This window comes from Prinia subflava, chromosome 2 (genome assembly GCF_021018805.1).
Source record: "Prinia subflava isolate CZ2003 ecotype Zambia chromosome 2, Cam_Psub_1.2, whole genome shotgun sequence".
NCBI classification, from domain to species: Eukaryota; Metazoa; Chordata; class Aves; order Passeriformes; family Cisticolidae; genus Prinia; species Prinia subflava.
In genome coordinates, this window is record NC_086248.1 from 80,864,469 (window position 1) to 80,885,554 (window position 21,086).

Genomic DNA, 21,086 nt, shown 5'->3' on the forward strand with positions numbered 1-21,086 from the left:
CTGTTTGGCCCTTTCCTGTGATGAACAACATTGTAGTATTACAATGCACTGTAATTACAAAGCACTGTTGCTACTCTTGTTATACTTCATCCGAAGTCCATCCCCGACTTGTAAAGCCCTATCTGTTGACTAAAACCACCTTCCTGATTTCTGTGCTGTGTCAGACTTTTGCTAATGCTTTGACCTTGAGACTTTGTCTTTTATGAGCTTGCCAAGTAGCTTAAACCATGTGAGCATACTAAAAAGCTGTAAATTGGAGTATCAGATCAACTCTTAACGTAGCAAATGTCTGACATTGCTGAAAATAAGAGAGGAATACAAAAATTACTATTGTTGTTTAGAGAAGATTTTATAGATCTTGTCAACACACATCAGAATTTCAGAATTAGATTGTTTCTCTTCATGTTGACTAATCAGTTAATAAAACCATCTTTTTTTTTTCAACTTTTAAAAAAATTTTTTTAAAGCAATAAGCCAAATCCCAATCAAATATCCAGCAACAATGGGAAGCCTGCTGCAGTCAATGGAGCAATGGGAGCCTCTTACCAGGCACAAGCCACAGTAATAGGTCGGGCTTGTGAAAGCTGCTATAGTAAGTAAATATACTTTTTTAATCACTCAAGAGTTTGGGTGAATCTTAATATGTGCTGTTAAGAAAAAAGGGTACACACTTTTGTTAGCATGTGATAGAGGATAATTTGCAATTACTCTTATGGCAGGAATTACTTTGATGTTAGAGCTGCCTTCAGTATATTAATTTAAGGGTTCAAATTACTTTATGATTTATTTTTTAACAATTCATAAAGCACAGAAAGTTTAAGTAGTATAATGTGATGGCATTGATGTATTATTCCTTTACCTTCACAAAGCTAGATTCAAATTTATCTTTCGTGTAGTCCCTGTTTTGAAATTCATTATAAAAGCATTTCCAAAATTTCCACATGGAGTTGACTTCTGTGGTGCTTTTGTAAAAAAATAAAGCAACAAACAGTTCTTACTTTCCATGTCAAATATTTTAAATGTTTAGCCATACAATGCTCTAATATTGCTGTATGTTTTGGCCATATATAGTCATCTATAACAGCATTTGGATTTATTGTAGTGAATGTAGCATGCACCAGTTCACCTGTGCTGCTTTCTCCTCCTTAGCTCCGCAGTCTCACCAATGGTATTCTTGGGGCCCTCCTAATATGCAATGTAGGTTGTGTGCATCTTGCTGGATTTATTGGAAGAAATATGGTGGCCTGAAAATGCCCACACAGACAGATGAAGATAAACTGTCCTCCAGCCAACCTACAGAGGTAGGATTGTGTAGACAAACTTTTCTAAAACAAAACGTGGTTCTTTCACAAGACTGCTGTGATTTGATTATTTAATGGAATATTTTTTATGTATGTATTCAACTTTGGTATTATAGAACTCAGTTTATTAATCCTTTTTCTGTGTTAAGTAGAACTGTACAGTGCTCAAGCCTTGCCATATCTTTATTTGACTACTTCTTGTATAAACAAGCATGTGCTTCCTGCATTTTTGGTGTTCAAATGTGATTTTGTCAGTCAAACAGTGTGTTACCTCTGAAATGTTAAATGTACTATACAGTATCTCATTTAGGATGGCATTATATATCTGTTCTCAATAGAACTGGCTGCTTGTCTTGGTTTGAGAAGACAGGTGTCTGCTAGGGAAAACTGGAATTTCCCTTGGAACAGAGAATGTAAACCCCTCTCCCTCCAAATTGTTACAATTTTGCAGTTAAAGGCAAAGTTTTGGGAAATGGAATAGCAGTTCTTTACCAGGAATATTAAAAATACAAATTTAGTAATACAAAAACGAACAAACCAACCAAATCCTAGAAACCCTGACAGGGTCAGAATATGACCTGACACCCTGTTCAGGGTGTTGGAAGCAGTCCAAATAAATCCTCCTGGTGAAAGAGATGTGGTTCTGTTGGAGTAGAGATTATCCTGTAGAAGGAGTCCCGTGGTAGTGAGATGAGTCCAGTCTTCCTCTGGGAATCCAGTGGAAAACAGGCTGCCTGGGGTCTTACATCTCAGTTTTTATCTGGGTAGGAATGGTTGGTTCCCTCCTCACTGGGTGGAGCATCTCACAATGGGATGGTGTAATGTGTCATGTCACTGGTGAGCCTTAATGGCCCATTAACAGAAGATATCCTCCCCACCCCTGAGGGTGGACAGTAGTGGAAGAGATAAGAAGCACTGCCCCACCTGTTTTTAACAGCTGACCTATTATCAAAAAGCATCCACCGCCCTCCCCCCTGGAGTTACAAGAGATAAAGAAAAACATCTTCCCGACTGCTTAGAACAGATGAAATAGAATACACTTTTTTTTGGTACATAACCCGAGACACTGCTCTGTGGCTTACAGCTCCCTCCATAGGCCTGTTTTTTGTCTAGTGCTTAGCGATGTTGTTTGCCTCTTCTGGGATATCCAAGTGCCGCGGCTGGGCCGTGTGTGTGATGCTGTCCTTGTTCCCCCGCAGGAGCCGCACGTCCGGACCCACCTGTCCCGGCAGGCCACGCAGGGCACTCCGGTGCGGAACACGGGCAGCCCCAAGTCGGCGGTGAAGACGCGGCAGGCCTTCTTCCTGCACACCACGTGTTGGACAAAGCTGGCCCGGCAGGTCTGCAAAAACACCCTCCGGCTGCGGCAGGCGGCGCGACGCCCCTTTGTCCCTATTAACTGTGCTGCCATTAAGGCAGAATGTAAGATGTTTTTTTAATTCTTAGTTCTGTGTGCTGTGCTTCCCACCCATTTTTTGTCTTTTAATTTTATTTTCTTTTTCAATAAACATTTCTTGTCTATACGCTTTTGCTTTTCATTTTTTTTTTTTTTTTCATTTGTCCGGCATATCACCGACACGTTGGATAAAGTCTGGTTGCCTTGAACAGATCTTAGGCTGTGGAAGCCTTTCAAATTAATGAAAAAGGGGATAACTAGTAGCTCATTTCAAAAATTGACATTAACAAAAATGGGGGGCAGGAAGGGAAAATCAATGCCACAACATACATTCTTCCTACTAGGCGGCATGAAAAAGGTGTGCTTTTCTGACTTTTTTTACTTGTTTGCCAAACAGAACCTATAGATCTGTACATGTACTTTTTTTCAGTGGGGTTGGTCAAAGAATCAGGAGCTGGGATTTCATAATTATTTATATGTGGTGTGCAATACAGTCATTTGTCACTGTGACAATCAGAGGGTGGTGATAGCCACGTTCATTATTACATCACAGCTGCATCATTTTGGTTTTCTCTGTTCCAGTTTTAAACAAAATTCTGTGCAATGCTTGTTCTTTTTATAGCCAGAATATAAAGACCTGATGAATTTCTAGTAGTATGACAAAAGGCTATGAGTTTTTGTAGATAGCTCCAGTAAGTCTCTTCACCTGGATATGTGTGTAAATCCTGCTGCAAAGTCACTGAATATTTCAACAGCTTTTGTATCTGCACATTGTTTTTACTGTTCACACTGTCTGGCTATGATTTCCAGTCTTCCATAGATACAGTTCTTGGGGCAGATGCTGGGTATTCCAGGAAGAGCCATGCTGGATCATTGTACTGTCAATTGTATTTGAATTGGAGAGAACTTTAGAGATCATTAGATGTAGGGTTTATAACCATGGTCACTAGATCAACACTAAATGTTTTCCCAGCATACTCATGTGGGATGCAGATGATGTCTGCATTGTTTAGAAGAAATTTACTCCATGGAGGCTTAAAATCTGATTTTCAGTAATTATTTTCCCTTTATGTACTTTAAAACCAGCCATTATGCATATGCAAACTCTTCACCTACTTCTGCAGTACTCCAAAACTTGCTGAATATTTCTGTTCATTGTCCTTGTCTAATTTTTTAGTTGTTGTTTTGGCCATTTTCTTTCTTCTTTTAAATCTATGCAAGTCAGGAACAATTTTCAGATTTCAGGACACCATGTGTTGACTGTGTGATTAAAATGAGTTGTTCTTCATGGAAGAGGTATGTCTAAGGCTGGATTACGATTATATTTTTAATCCTTAATCCAAAATTAAAGTTAGTCTCTGAGAGAAAGGTATTGTACCTTTAAATTTATGTTTCTTCCGAATCATGGAGGAAAATTATAAGTTCACTTGAACCTTATATGTTTTATCCATATCCCTGTTTTTTCTCACTCACTGCAGTAAAAAAAAAAAAATCAAAAGATGAAACTTTCGTTTAAGGAGAAGAAAAAACAGAAGAAAAAAGTTTCATCCAACTGTTAATCATCATACTAGAACACATGTTCAACCTTAAAAGAGACGAGTGAAAAGCTGAGCTTTTCAGCAGGAAATAGTCATTCTTGCTTCAGCCTGGCAGTGCCGTGAGTGTTTTCTCTTTGCTTCTTTGAGTGAAAGAGTTCTACATCAGATTAATGGCAAGAGTAGAAAGACTTTTCTTTTTTCCCCTGTAATGCCTGTCTTTCATTATACTTTTTGCTTAAAGCAAATTTTGGACCTTGTGATTTTGTCTCTGAATTCTGATGCTTCCTGATTAGACCTAACATAGGTTGAGGAAAAAAAAAGGTCACAATTGTTATTTTTTTTTGAATACAGCACTAAAATAATGTTTTAATGGTCTAAACCAAATTATACCTCCATTAATTTAAGTCACATTTCTTTGTACGCACACACATATCCACAATCCATGTTCTGTTTCTGGCAATCTCTGTTTCTGTGGAGTCATTGCAGCGCTCTTACCTGCATTGTCATTGTCATATTCTTGCTCTAGTAAAGGTAAAAAAGTAAAGAAAAAAAATATTTAGTAGTTTTATTCCTATACTAACATCTGGTGACCTGTTTTCAGTGCACACTGTAGTTTTTAATGTTAGAACTAAATAGTCTCTCTTTTCCTGAGAATGCCCTGAAATCTTTTCTAAGGTTATCTTGAAACAAATAATTTTTAGAATTTTAAACAAGATTCATAATTAGCAATAATGATTTCCTGTGCTGGATCCACTGAGTAATTACAGTATTAAATGAATATTTGTGTTGGTCTTAGAAATGTTACAGTCAGGCTTAACTAATAACCTGGGCAGAGTACCAGGTCACCCGTGATGTGCTATGGGCATGAGATGGTTACAACGCCCAAAAAGTGATTTGGAATTTGTTTTCCACGTTGATTTGCTGAAACTTGAATCTAATGGCTGCTTAGATGCCTTTTCAAACTCACCTGACTGTGTGTGCCAAACCAGTTCTTGAAAATGTAACTGCATTTCCCACCTCTATTGCATTAGGCACCATAACAACACAGCCATAAAATCTGAAGACAGAAGGATTGGTAGGGCACTTATCCCAGCTGCATACCAGGTTTTATGCCCACTTAGTCTTGTGCAATATTTTGAAGTGCCAGGTTGTAAATGAAACTGATTCCCACATCTGAGGAAGACTGAACAAGCATGTCAGAGCTCAGTCACAAAATAAATTGGTTTTTGCATTCCGCCTGTGTACCTGAATGCATCTGCAGGTACTGCTGCTGTCTTGGAAGACCATGGAAGCCTCTGGGAATGATAAACAAGGCCCAAGCATCTTTAAGGTGAAAACTAGGTTTTGACAGAGCATTTTCTCTTACTGAGTGTCCACCCACACCCTCTCCCTCAGCCCATTATGTCCTCTGGCAGAAAGCAAGGTCCTGTTCTGTGTTCTTTATTCCTTCAGATGGTTCAGAGAATTAGATTTTCCTCATTAATGGAGCCTGTAGCATGACCCCTGCTCAGATGCCAGCAGGAGGTGGTGGTGATGATGCCTTTACATCCCAGTTCAATCTTGGGATGGCCACCAGGAGGTTGAGAAGGCACAGCACCTCCTGCTAGGAGCACAGCCCATCGTGGAAAGCTCAAACTTTGTTCTGCCTGAACTTAATAGACTCACTGTGGTTGATGACAATAAACTTGTCTGATGGTTTTTCAGGAATAATTGGAACTGGTGAACTACTTTGGCAAGATGAAATTCTCGTGGTCTAAATCTCATGCACTACCTTCTTTTAAGTTGGAATGTATTGCTTATCTTTTTTAGAAAGTTAAGCAACATCATCTGTCTGGGGAAGGTCTCTTAATTAGAGGAAAGCAAAGTGAGCATTCTTCTCAGCAGTCACTGATGAGCCTGGATCTGTTTGCAGCTCACAGGCAGGTTGATAAATGCCTGGCAGTGAGCCACGCGTCTGTAAACATTATTGCTTCAGCACAGGGAGGCTTTTGAGAGATATATTTTTTTCCCCCTTGCTTGGATATAGCTTTTTCACTATAAATATATGTATTAATTATAGTAATTTAGATCTGGATAACTACATGCTGTCTGGTAGACATGATTGTTAAAATGTTTTCAGTGCATGGTAATATATTATCTGTATAATATATGTATAGTTATCTGAAAATGGGTATACTGATCATGATGAAAATTTATCATATGTTTAAATCCTCAGTTTTATTAACAAATGTGGTACTTGGTAGCGATCTAGTTTGATGAAACAAAGGCAAGTGAAAACAAGAATATGCAAAATGTTACTGATTTCTCTTTGTAATCATAAAGTTTGTATTTTTCTGACATAAAGTTAACCATTCATCTGAATTGAGTAACATTTATGGGTATTGGTTCACAAATTAAGTTTTGTATCCTTGATTTGGATAGCTACAGAAGAGCTTTTAGCTGTATCTAGGATGAAAATATTTTCTCTGTTGTTATCTTTGAATGCAATCTGTGCCAGATTTTAATAGGCAGCAAAACAATTGACAGCATGTTATTTTTTTCCAGAGTTTCTAAGAATACAGTTCAGGAAATACAGTACATTCATTAGATTATCTCCATTTTGACAGAGATATGATGGAATGTCAAAGAGAAATAACTTGCTAATGAGAGTCTCTCTAAGCTTTAAGAGACCTACAAATCTAGTTTATTAAAAAAAAAAGAAGTAATTAGAAAACTTTCATATCTAAAATCACAGCCTCATTTATTATCATCTTCTTCTTGATGTTACTGATTTCATTCACCTCTGTAATGCCCACATCAGTCATCATGCTTGGCAGCTTTAAAACCTCATAAAAATGTGTTTCACAACTCTGGTTTGTAATGTTATTTGCTAGAATTTTTCTGGTTGTGCTGTATCCTCTTTAGGGTTATGATGCCCCAAATTATGTGCACATCAAGATACAGATTTCCCATAATTTTACAAAGCCATCTTTTCTATTTTCCTATCATTGTGATTTCTAACATTCCGATTTTGATTTCTTTTTAATATTGTCTAGATATTTTTAGAAAGCTGTTGATGCTGACTCCATGAATACTCTTCCGCTTTATGATGATGTAGGAGCCATCATATATTATCTATAAATATATATAATATATTATAGTATATTTTATATCTCTATATTATGGTTATTTTACCCTTCAGAATTCATTTACATGCGTTGCTTGATGCTGCTCCTGTCCTTTGGCATCAGTTTTAGCTTTGATTATGCTCAGAAGTTTCTCATCAGGAAATTTTAACTCTCTAATCACCTCTTTTCCTGCCCTTTTATATGTTGAACAGGACAGATCATTTGGGGATTACATAGACAATCAATTTTAATTAGATGCTAGTTCTGGAAAAAGCCTCTTTTGCCCTGTAACAGCTGGACAGCAGAGATCTTTGGTGACACAGTTTGGTAAAAGCTCTCTGAAATGCCAAACTGGATGCCAGGTCAGCTGCATGTGGACAGGTCATGGTCCCCTCAGAGGATCCTGGCAGGTCTGTGAGTTACTGGATTATAGGACATATAAGTGGGAAGGGACCCTGGAGGTCTCTAATCCCACCTCTTGCATAAGGTTCACATGCTCATGGGCATTTTGGCCAGATGAGCTTTTTGTATCTCCAAGGATGGAGACTGCAGGACTTCTCTGGGCACCTTCTCCAGGGTTTGATCAACCTCAGAGTAAATAATCTTATTCTTACATCTAACAGTTTCCTGTCTCCCAGCGTGGCTGTTGCCCCAGACAGGAGCAGTGTGTTGTCCTGTCCCTGTGTTCCTCTGAGAAGGGTCTGGCTCAGTGTCTCTGTGTCTTGCTGCTGGGAGGCTGCAGGTGACAGCCAGGTGTCCCCTGGTCCTTCTTGTCCCAGGGCTGCCCAGACCCAGCCTCCCCAGGCCCCACTGAACACCCCAGAGCTGGGTGAGTCTCCCTCAGCTGGCCCTGCCCCTGTGTGCCTGCATGCCCTCCCTGGGGGTCCCAGAGCTGCCCAGGGGCTCTGGCTCTCTGCCATGGACCGCGGGCAGAGCTGAGCTCCCTCCCGTCGTCCCTCCTGCTGCAAGGACACACCGCTGAGTAATGGGAACACGTCAGACTGGTTTTCTCTTCCAAGGACTTTGTTGGCTCCCTTGATGTTTCCATATTTAACCATGTGCCTCTATTAATAATGCAACCTTTTGCCACTCTGCAGACCTACTTACTGAAGAATGTTATCACATTTGCCCTGTTTTTGTTCCCTTGAACCAAGACCATTTAAGCATTCATTGAACACCTGCAGCCTGTCTGCTCAGCAGCTTGGATGAATTCCACCTGGTCCTGGTAACTTGGTTTTACTGATTAACCAGTTTGTTTTGAAGTATTTCCTATGGATACTTCAATGTGACACAGTTCTTATACTTTCCTTGTAAACTATTTTGGAAGGGAGCTTCTTTAAGTGCTTCTGCAGTGAACAGTGATACAAGGAATGCGTTTGGCTTTTCTGCTGTGCCTTTATCTTTCTTGTGTACTCTCCTCACACATTCATAATCTATTGCTACAGACACCACCACACTTTCTGGTTTTGCTGTTTGAAAAATACACTAAAAAAGATAGGATTCTTCTTCTTATAAATGTATTTTTTCTCATAGCTTCCACTGTTTCACTGATGTTACTAAGATTTTTATGGTTCATATAAAGGATCATATTTTATTTTAGGACTTGCTTTAAATTTGAGGAGTTTTGATAATTTCCTACCCAAATTTTTTTTCTCTGGTTTTACACTTGAGAATGATGCACAGTACAACTTCTGTGTTTTTCTCTGTGTTCTGCATGAAGATCATAAACTTTATTATGTTTTTTATGGGAGCACCTTATTGTGGATCAAAGTTTCCTGCTGTTAAACATACTTTAGTGTTTCAATAGATAGGTGGGCTTTGAAATACTCACCTTTGATGAATATACTTTATCCCAAGCATGAAAATTGCAGTCAGCATATAAATACCACTCCATGATTCAATATCTTTTTTTTACAGTGAAGACACGTAGATGGAAAATTTTCTTGCTAATTATTTCTTAGGCAATGCTTTACTGTTCTCAAAGTAGCTATAAAATACTGTATAGCCTCTGCTTATTTTACTGAGGGAGTCAGTGTAAATGCATCATTCTGCTCCACCACTTAAAATATTTCAGGTGTTTTTGCCATATTAAAAATATTCCAGTAACCAGGTTTGCGTTGTTTTGGTTTGGTTTTTTTGGTTTTTTGGGGTTTTTTTTGGTTTTTTTTCCTGAGCACAATATGTTTTGTGCTTAAGAAAAAAATAATGAAGCACTTCATGTACTCAGCATTAGGGTGCTAGAACCTTTGAAACCCATTGGTATTTCCAGAATTTTAGATAGATTCCTTAGCCTATTAAAGTAAGTTGTGGTTCGTCTGCTGCACCAGAAACATCTTCTTGAATATCTGAAATACTTATTCCAGTCATTGCTGTGCATTCACAATAGTCATGATTTTTGCCGAGATCTAGATTAGAATAGATAAAGGGATTGTAAATTCTTCTACATGGTGTCTTATCCTCTTCCTGTTACTGTTTACTCCGTCTCATGTGCTGAAATGAAGCAAACACGAAGAGTTTGGTGAAATATGAGGAGGAGTTGCAATTTTAATCTATTTATAATGTGACCCTTCTGTAAAACTTGTAGGTAGGTATTTGTGGGAAGTTATTCCCTTTGAGAGAGCTCCTGATCTATATAATCACTGCACAAATGCAATTTGGTCCAGAAGAGAATACCTGTATTCTAGTGATACTGGAAGCTCTATATGGGGGCTTTTATGTGCTTTTGGAAGACAGACAACACAATCATTCTGAATAATTCAAAAGAAAAAAGAGATGGTCTATTTCCAGTCATCTTGAAATTATTTACTGAAACCTAGTGCTTTTTGAATTTTTGCCTTAATATGACTGACTTCATTGTGTAAGCATGAACCTCTTTATGTTAACACTTTGTTTTTGGGATACATGGATGGAATCTCTTGCTTGTGTATTCACAGTAGCAGCAGGAAATTTAAGGCAATTGCTGCACTGCTAGTTTTCATGTACTTAGCAGAGAGTTACAGTCTTTGAGACATTTGAGCTCTGTAATACTTGGTTACAAGTGACCATTTTGTTGAAAAGTTTACAGTGAAGAGTTGTATGACAAAAATCAGTAATCCCAGCTTTAAATCCTTAGTTCTGTAGCACCCCATTTAGTGACAGAGAAGCTTGTAGAAAACAAAAAATAATTCAATGGAAATAATTTTTGATAGCAAGAAGTGCATTTCTTTTCGTATTCATATTTCCATCTGTGTTTCATTTGCCTGGCTGACTGTCTCCAGAAGGACTTTGTAAGCAAAAACTACAATCTGACTGGTGTTAAAACTTACATTAACTTAAAATTATAACATCACTTGCATGAATGAAGTCATGTCCTCCCTTTAAATAGTCATGATGAGAAGTATTAATGACAAAAAGGAGAACCTAAAAGGTAGGCTAAAATAAAAAAAGTAATTTGTGTTAAAAACGTAAGTCTGGTTGGTGTGTCCTAAATCTGTTTACAATAGTAAAATATTTAATCAGAGTTTCATTCTTTAAAATTCTCAGATGCAGATCGACATTGTGAACTTGCTGGGAATCCTCTGAAGATAAAAAGCACCAGAAAGCCACTGTCATGTATCATTGGGTATTTAGGTGCGTATCTGCCTCCAGAGAATAGCAAACCAAACAAACATTCAGTGTGTACTGAAGCTTCATAATCTGGCATGCACACAGAGATTTGTGGTTTTACTAACAAGAAAAAATGCTGAAGTTAATAAATGAATAAGAATGGTGGTCTGCTATGACTTGAAAAACTGCGTAGTTGAACTTGAAGGATATAGGCAGAAGTCCTCCTGATACTGGTTTAAAGTGTCAGAGTGAAACCTGATGTGATTTAGAATGTGAAAAATAGTCTGGCTGTCTAGATAAACAGAATAACTACTCAAAGGGGAGGTACTCAGTATGCACAGGGCTGCTCTACTGTGCCCTTTGTGTCTATTTACAATACTACTTTTTACTTGAAAGCAGGAGACCTCAGCCACAGTAAGGCACATGCCTTGTAATTTGATCACCTAAGTTTAAAATGTGCAATGAAATATATACTGAGCTCACAGCCAAGAGGACAGTGAACCCATAAGTTAATGGGGAGAGGAAAAGATTTGGTAATAGTGATTCCTTGCAAGGAGCCATCAGTGACTATTAAATATTTGCACAGTCATATAAGAATTATGGTAACCCAGAGGCTGTTTATCCTCAAATGAATGTAGAAATCAATCCATTGATCAGAGAAGAACTGAATAATTCTGGTGTGTATTAATCCTGTTCTACAGAAGTGAACTCTACAGCTGGGTGTAGAGCTCAGTCTAGATGTTTTGCTCATAAGTTCAGTCACCAGGAGGGGTTTTTTTTGTACTAGATCAAAGTAAACAGTAAGTCTCTTGCCTTACTGAAATAGAAATCCTCTATTAATGTAGTTACAATTGTTCTTCCAGGTCATCAATTTTGTCAAAATACTAACTGTAAGAATGTGGGTAATGAGGAATTAATGCCATTCTCACTGAATTTTGATTGCTCCTGCCCTGGAGTTCAAGAAAAAAGCCAGGGATAATTTTGTCCAGACATCCCAGGTGTGTCTGTTATGTGTGTTGAAAGGACTACTTTGGTAGACTTGGTGGAACTGGGCTGTGAGAAGACAAGCTGGACAGGGGATGATTCGTCCAGCTGGCCTGTCTGTGCATTTAAAGAGGAAATGGTAACCTAGGTAAACTTAGAAGATACCACATGGTGTTAGTGCCATATTATGTAGCCTTTGAGGAGTTCTGTTGACCACTCTGGGAGTCTAAGTCTGTAGGTTTAATGTGAGTGAATGGATGAACAGTGTCAAGACAGCATTTTGTAAACTTACATGAAAGTCTGGTAAAAGATTAACAGTGCTAAAATATACCAGGTATCTGTAGAAACTGCTTAGTATTTGACTGTGTAGGAAGTAGATGTATCTCACTGCAGCTGAGGAAAATAATGTGTGTTAAGGGTATATGAAGTGAAGCCAGTGCAGTTGAAAACATTCATCTGAATTAGCTTTATAGAGATGGCTAGAAAATGGCTTTTTGTTTGCCATGTAGATCGGTAGAATTTTTTTAGTTTATTTTGTTTGTGATATTTTTTGTTTATTTGGGATTTTTGCAGTTTCAGTAAATAAGTAAATCTTGCATTATTTTTTCTCATAAAAATTAGTATTATATATCATGTGATAACTTGTATGGGAAACATTTGTTTTCCTTTTAAGATTCATGCTTTGCAATTCTCACTGATAGTTATTAGCATATGATTAACAGTGGGTCAGGGCACTGCTGTTTTCAACCTTTCTGGTAAGGCAGAGAGGATTTCAGTGCCCTGCACATCCTGGGTCATCTCTTCCCTTTACCCCTGTTCTGCATCTTGGCTGCAGGTTCCACAGGTGAGGTAGGACAAGCATTAAAATTATTATTCTCTCAAGAGCTAAGGCTAATCCCTTGTATTCTCATCAGTCATCACTGTGCTCCCTCAAACAAAGCTGCTAAGGTGAACCCCTGGCTAATGAAATGTCCTATATTACCTCCTAGTTATGAGGAAACCAGGGTAACACTCCAGCTGGGATACATGTTGAGGAGAGGAGGTGAGAGAAAGGTGCAGCTGCCTAAGCCCCTCTGGAATCCAGGATGTTTATTGAGGTGATTTGGTAGAAGACTTCAGCTTCTCTTTGTTTACTTTGGGTTTTTTAATTTTTTCCCTCCTGGCATAGTGGAAAAGGGAGAAGTTTTTAATGTTGTTATTGTTATTTACTTGCTTGAGGCTGAAATCTGGTTCTATAAATTGGGTTCCTAATATGTTTTTGAAACATTTTCTCTTACTCCTGTTTTATTTTTATTTCAGAATGTGGCTGACTGGTCATTTGTTACGTGGGTAATGGGATAATTTGAATGCTGTAGTCAGTTTGAGATAGAACAAGGTGCAGGTGGCTAGAAGATTTCCAGCGAAGTGCTAGGCAATAGAACAAGGATAAGAGCAGCAGAATTAAAAGATGTTAATTACTATTATTCCATAATAGAATTATATGAAGGGATAATAGGCAAAACCCCTGAAATGACTCTTCACTCTGCTTGGGTGTGATGAGGCAGCTGGTTACAAAGTGCTGATTTAAAGCATGAAAATATTTGAAGCAAGTCTATATGTAGAGGAGGAGTGACGTAACATGTAAAGATCTGCCCAGGAAGGACTCAGTCAATTGGGAAGTGGTCCTGGCTGTTCAACTGAGTTCCTTTCCAGAACTTAAGTGCAGAGCTTGGGTTTGCCACCTTCCTCCACTGCAGAAAGAGAAAAGGCAAACTTTGTTGTAAACTAATGGAGGATCAGTGAATTCTGAACTGAATACAAATTGAAGGAAGAAAATGCTTCTTTCCTCAACAGTTTGCTCACGCTGAAGATATAAAATTGCCTCTCCTATAGGTTGCAGATGATAGGAGATGGAGTTCTCATATGTTGATGCAACTGCTGGGATTATTGTAGGTGCTGCTTGAGCTCTTTGGCAAATATAATAATATTTTAGTGTTGTTAGCCCTGGAAATCTAGCATTTCCTTCAGAAAATTGGAAAGGATTGCTAAATGAACATTTTAGAATGCAAATTCCAATTACCTTCAGCAAATGGCACAAGTGGTTCTATTCAGTTTAGTTTGCCTTAGCAATCATTGATGTTCATGACATTAAACATGCCTCTTTTGCCATTTTAGTAAAAAAACAAAATATGAGATGCTTGTTCCCCACAGCAAGAAAAATGGGACATGTCATGAAATCTTTTCTGTATGAAAAGCAGATGAGTTCTGCAGTGAACAGCAGTAAAAAGTTCTCATCTAATTAAGTGGTGGGAAATTTGGTGACTTCAAATCCCCAGCTCTGCCCTGAGGGCACTGGTTACCTGTGCCTTCCCTCTCTGCTGTTCTAATACTTGCCCGTGTGTTTCTCCACCCTACTGTTTCTTATCTGACCCTCTTGAAGCTTCTCGTGGGAGGGCGTTCCTGCCTGGAGAGTGTGATTGCAAGCCCCAACCAAAACAGTGGTGAACAATGAAGCAAAGTCACATCCAGTGTAAGAATTGTTGGCACTGTCTCCTCCTGGCACACTGTTCCAATACAGCCTGGCCAAGGCCATGAGACTGAGAGCTCCAGGCGAGCTCTTGGATATCGGACCTTGGGCATTCCTGAAGGAGGGAAAACAAGCTATTGCAATGGACTTGGACTTTATGCAGTGCTTTCTCTTTCTCCTGAATGATAGCCATGGATGGCAGAGGCTGGAGAGGCTTCTCCTTGCATACCTGGTCTCACTGTAGATTTCACATCTTAGTTTCTGTGCTCTATTTGATAAATAAGCACTTTTCAGGAGGTGTAAAGCTGGGCTGCAAATGACAAAGTACCTAATTTTTGTGTTTGGATCTCACTTGCCTTGGGCAGCTGACTCTGCTGATCTGACTGCCAGCCCCTCTGCCCTCACCTTCTCAGCCTCTTCTGCTGCCTGAGGTCACCAGAGCGCTGCTGTAATTGGGCTGGAGCGCCCCATGACCTGGCTGTGCCAGAGGGACCTGCCCTCGGGCAGCTGGCTTCCCACACCAGTCTGGGTCCACCCAAGGCTGGGCACAGTGGTGGCATCTAGAATCCAAATGTGTGATGGGAATTAATTAATTGGTTCAGCGAATTCCTAGTGAGGGACCAGCAGACTCAGCCGAGGCTCCCGTTTGCCACTTTTATCTGGCAGATAACTGAGAAATTTCCATGCAGCTGTGTCAGCTGCTGGCAAACACAGTGGCTGCTACCTGAAATGTGCTGGCCAGATGGGCTTTGCTGCCTATTACCCTCTTTATTCATCCTTCTTCAAAGTAATCTTGCTCCATGAAACATATTAGACACTCTGGGATGTTTGAAGCTCCCCAGTAGTGGCTCTGTAGGGAAGTTCCCACTGCAGGTTTGGGGTAGTTAGAGCTGCAGAGCCCTGCAGTGTCTGGCGCCTGACTCCTGCACCTTGTGACCTGTGTGTGGGAAGATCCCTTAAAGCTTGTTATTGTGACAGAAAATACTGCAGAGCTTGAGGTATTGAGGTGGTTTCACTACAGTAAAATGTTTTTATTTGCTTGCTAAAACTTATGGGTGTGTGGCTTCAATACAAACCTCAAAAGGGTAGGAAAATTTATTATAAACACACCCATTTCAGACTGTTTTATATTTATTAACTCTTCAACCTCAAATGCTAACATATCTGCACTGTGGAATTGAACTTGGTAATCTAAAGTGAAATCGATTTTTCTTACTTGGAGTGTAAGTAAGAAACTTGTGGATATGAGAACTTGTGTTGGTCAAGGTCCTGTAAACACACGAGTGCAGAAGGAACTTTCTTTTCACTGAAAATCAAAAGTAAATGTGATATGTGGAATAGACTGTTTTATTTATTTTAAAATCAAGAAGACATCATTTCTCTCTCTCTTTCTCTCTCTCTCTCATCTCAAACAGAGATACATCCTGCTGTGAAACCCAATGTAATCAGGTCAACACCAAGCCTTCAAAGTCCAAGTGCAAAACGACTGCTTGCACCCTCCAATCACTCTTCATTAAGTATTTTGGGGAAAAGAAACTACAGCCATCATAATGGGCTTGATGGTATGTGAAGGAATATAAAAGAAATATTCTTTAACTCTCTGAATTGCGAAATTTTCTGTGAACCTGAGGTAACATCAAATGAGAGGGTACAGATCTAAAAAAATGTAAGATAATGAATGGTTTATAGCAGCAGTGCAATGAATGGTGGTGCTTATTCCTTGGATAAGGACCTATTGCCTTCTCTTTACAAAAACTACATTTGCCATTTTTCTTACTGATTGTGATTAACCAAAAAAGGACAAGAAAAGACTAAAACAAACTTGGTGAGGGCAGAGATGCAGCATGTTTCATTTTGGCTTTTTGCATTGCACCTTAGAAAGCCTCTGTCCCTGCAGAGGAGGAAGCAAAAGATGTGTCATGCGCAGAGGTGCAGGAGAGGCTTTTTCTGTACACTGTGCAGTGCCAGAGGTGATCTTTAGGCCTGATGTATCCAGCCATTTCATTACACCTTGGTGCAAACTGAGAGCAGGAATGAAGCTGTGTGAAAGCAAACAAACAAAACCAACAACAACAAAGCAACAAGAAGGATGCAAAATTGTGGGTAAGACTAACTTTTCTCAAATAATCTTAATTTTTCATCCTGAAAAGTGACTGTGCACTGTTGATTTTTTTTTTATCTTTACCAAACAGCAAGATTTTTGAACTCTAACCTTAAACAGTTTTACCTTGTCCAAATAAGAGGAGAATCCAAGAGGATATAATGTTTACACTAAAAGAATGCATACATGCATTCCTGATATCTGTTTGTGAGATATAACTTCTGTAAGCCATTAGCTTATTTGTTCTGTAGTTGAATAAGATTATTGAAGGTAGAAATCTGTCAGACACTGGGCTCTCAAATGGACTGTTCAGGAGATGATGTTCACCAGAGAGGTGTCTGTCTGCTTTTATGCTTCACAGATTAGGTCAAGGTAGAAAGGAGAGGAACTGCTTTTCAGACAGGCTCATAGAAATAGTGTTCCAAATAAAGGGAGAAAAACTTGATTTGTTATCCATCATCTTCCCCATAATTGTGTTTTTCTGTCATTGCAAACACTCCTTGTTTACCGCAGTGCAAACACCTACTGTACATTTAATAACACCTAGATAGGAATCATGACATCCTTTGACAAGAGGTGGTTATTGGGAACACACAGAAGAGAGGATTGCTTGCATTTCTGCTCAGCATGCAGCTATTACACCACAAACACTCATGGCAGCACAGGCTCTTCGGGGGACCAAGATGATGCCATGGGACCTGCTGTTGGATAAAAATATGACAGCAGCATTAGTAGGCTGAGCCATAAATGCTGACTTTCCACTGCAACCTTTGAAGGTGGAGTTCTGCATGGATGGTTGAGTAGTTGCTGCATGAGAAGGTGAACAAAGGCCTCCCCCTCCACTAATGCTGGCTGTTGGACTGGACTTTCCCTGTAAGCTCTGAGTGATGAATTACTTTCCCCTGGCCGTAAAGATGCTCACAGAATACTTTCAGTTGGAAAAGACCTCAGAGATCAAGTCCAACCCTTGACTCACCACTGCTAAGCCCACACTAACCCCTACATGCCACAAGTGATAAATCCCTCCAGGGATGGGGACTCAACCGCTTCCCTAGGCGCCTGTTCCAGTGCCCCACAACGCTTCCAGTGGTTTTCCCTGATATCCAACGTAAACCTTCCCTGGCATCACTTGGAGCTGTTTCCTCTTGTCCTATCACTTTTTATCTGTGAGAAGAGGCTGACCCCCAGCTTGCTGCAACCTGCACATTTCTCCAGCAGAGAAGGCTGTAGCAGTAACTTCAAGGTAATTATTATGATTAAGCCCCTCCTTATGTCTCTGTAAGAAGGCATGCTCGGAAATCTGTAAAATTTTTCTTCTACTTAGTATGGATGTTCTCCTCAAAGTAAAGAGTGTGTAAAACCAGTCATTAGCTACACTAATTAGTGTGTATCAATCAGCTGTGTTAAGGCAGTTTGCACAAGATAAGATCTAATTTGAAAAATTATATTGAGAACTGCAAGTCATTGCTTTAGGAGATATTTCTGCTTATCTGCTTTCTGTGAAAACTATGTACTCTAAATCATCGAGTATATCCTAAATAAGTGAAATCTGGGGTTTTCTAAGTGCAAAAATTACTATCTTAGTATTAAAACTGGCTATTTTGGTTATTATTCTTGCCACTCTCCTTAATTAAAATGTAGAAAAGTGTAAATAAAATGCAATGAAAAAGTAACACACCAGTAGTAATGATATTTAACAGCACAGATTCCATTTCTTCTGACTTAAAAGTGATTACCTTCAATATTTACCATTTACCTTCTCCTCAGGTTATTGGTAAACATAAAATGTTGGTTTTTGTGTTTTTGTGTGGGTTTTGTTTTGTTTTGTTTTGGTTTTTTGGTTTTGTTTGTTTGGTTTTGTTTTGGGGTTTTTTTTTTGGGTTTGGTTGGTTGGTTTTGGGGTTTTGTTTTTTTTTTTTTTTTTTTTTTTTTTTTTTTTTTTTTTGGTTGTTGTTGTTGTTTTGCTTGTGTTTTATCCAGCTTCTCTTCAGTACAGATCATCTTGGGAAGTGGTGGTTTCTGTGTTCTGTGTCATTTGTGTCATTTTCCTGACCACAGTGTGCACTCTTGGGGCAGTGAAAGCTTTTGCCAGCCCCTAGAATTTTTGTGTTACTATAAATACACTAAAAAGCTTTTTTGATTCCAAAATAATATTGATTGCTGCAGGTTTGGTTGTGTTGCATCAATTAACAGTATCCAGAAAGCCTGATATGGAGATGATGACAGATTCTGCCTTTCAGTGCATGCTTTGGAGAAATGAGCAAAGAAAAAGGAGCATGGGGCACTTATATTAAATCTCATTTGCTATTTTCATAATCTTAATATTATTGACATGGAAATGTCTGCATTTCAGGTTTATTTTTTTTTCCAACAGCATTAGGTATTTGTTATGAGAAAGCCACATAAATATGTTTACTTAAGATATACAATATTTCACAATGTTCAAATAAATGTTACTTAGACTTGTACAAATATATATTTAGATAAGCATAATTTCAGTCCATCTTACTGCTTAGATGAGTGCCTTATTTTGGCAGATTTTCTTTTTAAGCCAATTCATCATTATTTGCTTTGAATATAGCAGTATATTATGGAAATGATGCTTTTTTATGCCTCTTTGGGGAAGTGGGGGAAGATTATGAGAAACGTCATTAATATTTAGTTAAATGCTTTTAAGTGCAATAAACAAGAATATGATTACCCTTTCTTATACAACTCTTACACTGGCTTGAGTTTTTCTTTTAGCCAATGCAGCATAAAATCCTCTTTCCATTTTCCATGGATGCACCACCAGAAAGGGTCTGGTACAATTGATAGGGGTGAGGGAATTTGGCACTTTGGACTGATTTTGCTTGATCATTGTTGAGAATGATGAGAGAGCTTATTTATCTTTTCTTAATGGGAATGTTACGCCCTGATGTCTTGTTATTGACAGTCATGGATGTGAGTGAAATTGGTTTGCTTAAGCACTGTGCATTGTAGCTAGAGAGAGGATCTTGTAGGTTTTTGTGTCCCTTATCAGGAGCAAGACTTTTGCTGGATTGTCTTAGAAAGGTGTTTCTCATTTTAATGTCAAACAACAGAAAATCTTGCATTCTATAAGATGTAATAAAAAATGCCAGTGAAGTGGCATGTTGCTCTTCTGGAAAAGTCATAGTTCTTTCGGAAGTTTTTGTGTAATAAACATGCTGGAATTTTTAACTACTCTGAGATGCAGCATTTCAATTGCTGCTGAAATTAAAATCAGCAGAAGAGATTTAAGTGGTTCTCTGCCATGAAGATAGCCTCTTTCAAGTGGGAAAATTCCATCTTCAGAAAATCACGATGTTGCAGAAGGTTACATGTATCCAATTTTGTTGCTGGAGTTGATGATGGGAAGATTTAGGTGTGACTGTAAAGTGCTTTAGATATTTTGAATCTGATCTTTAAATTACAGTGTCTGAAATTATTCCAAGCAATTACTGTCTCCCACAAGCTGCTTAAATGTGAGCAACAGTGCATCCAAGTAGTCAAATTTCATGTCAGCCTATTGTTTTGGCAGGGTGAGTAATGATAATTTTGCTTATAGTATTTGGAAACATCAGGTGGAAGTATTTTACACAGGAATAATCTCTGTCATCTGGCATGCATTTCCTTACCTTTCATGCTTGAGAACCAGAATATCCACAGGATGTCCAAGGCATCAGTGTCACTAATGAGATACAGAAATCTGTCTGTGCCTGTTGATACCAATTTCATGTTATGGGCAAAAATAAAAGAACCAATTTTCATAGCTAAAGAGATTCGAATCAACAGCCCTGATCCTCCTCCTCCTCTCTTCCCTGCCACACCTGTAGTGCTGTATTTCAGTCTGAGATGTCCTGCTGCCTTCACGACAGTCACATTTCTCTTCTGGAATAAACTGAAGTGTGCAGCAGATACATGAAGTATCTAGGAATGAGGCAACAATTTTGGGGTCTGTTTTCCTAGGATCCCACACATCTCTGGCCTGGCAGGATTAGAAGGTGACAAGAGAAATTGGCAGATGGAGAAAGACCTTAAAAAAATGTAACTCCTCTCTTAAATACCGTTCTGGTCAATCCTTGTCTCTGATACTCTTGGCTATTCAGGAGATGAGAAAGGTAGAAAGGCTTTGTTTTCACTTCTATTTTTCCATGGGGAATTTATGAAAAACAGATGAAAACATAAGCAGCCTGACTGACATGCAGGGAAGCTAAAGCCTTTCCTGTCCCAAATGTTCTTGAAACAGAGAAAATAATTATAATATTATTCATTATAATTAAGTATGCTTCATTATAATTAATGACAATTCACATAACTCTATGTGAAAGTACATTAAAAGGAAGGAGGTTGCACTCTAGGGTGGAATTTTTCAGCAGTGAGTTGTTTTTCCTCAAAGGTGTGTGATTGTTGTTGTCACAATACCATGTTTTGGTAGAGACAGAGAAGTTCTGCTGTGGTGGCAGAGGAGCAGCATGGATTGCACATCAAAAAACATCTGGTGCTCTGTTACTTTAAAAAAGAAAACCCTAAATTTTCCCTTTACGTTAATTTAATTAATTTACATT

General features: G+C 38.7%; 2 protein-coding genes across 2 annotated transcripts in view; both read left to right on the plus strand.

Moving 5' to 3' along the window:
• Nucleotides 1-2,824, plus strand: part of MTA3 (metastasis associated 1 family member 3) — an 82,043-nt gene extending 79,219 nt beyond the window's left edge. The window contains exons 12-14 of the mRNA XM_063390774.1: nt 468-592; nt 1,150-1,301; nt 2,501-2,824. Coding sequence (XP_063246844.1) covers nt 468-592; nt 1,150-1,301; nt 2,501-2,740 — 517 coding nt within the window. The 3' untranslated portion in view covers nt 2,741-2,824. The remainder of the gene's footprint in view (nt 1-467; nt 593-1,149; nt 1,302-2,500) is intronic.
• A 7,887-nt stretch (nt 2,825-10,711) lies between these two features.
• The window catches only part of LOC134547627 (metastasis-associated protein MTA1-like), a 45,466-nt gene continuing 35,091 nt past the window's right edge, over nt 10,712-21,086 (plus strand). Inside the window, exons 1-3 of the mRNA XM_063391772.1 lie at nt 10,712-10,748; nt 10,865-10,951; nt 15,833-15,979. Of these exons, the coding sequence (XP_063247842.1) occupies nt 10,712-10,748; nt 10,865-10,951; nt 15,833-15,979 (271 nt within the window). The remainder of the gene's footprint in view (nt 10,749-10,864; nt 10,952-15,832; nt 15,980-21,086) is intronic.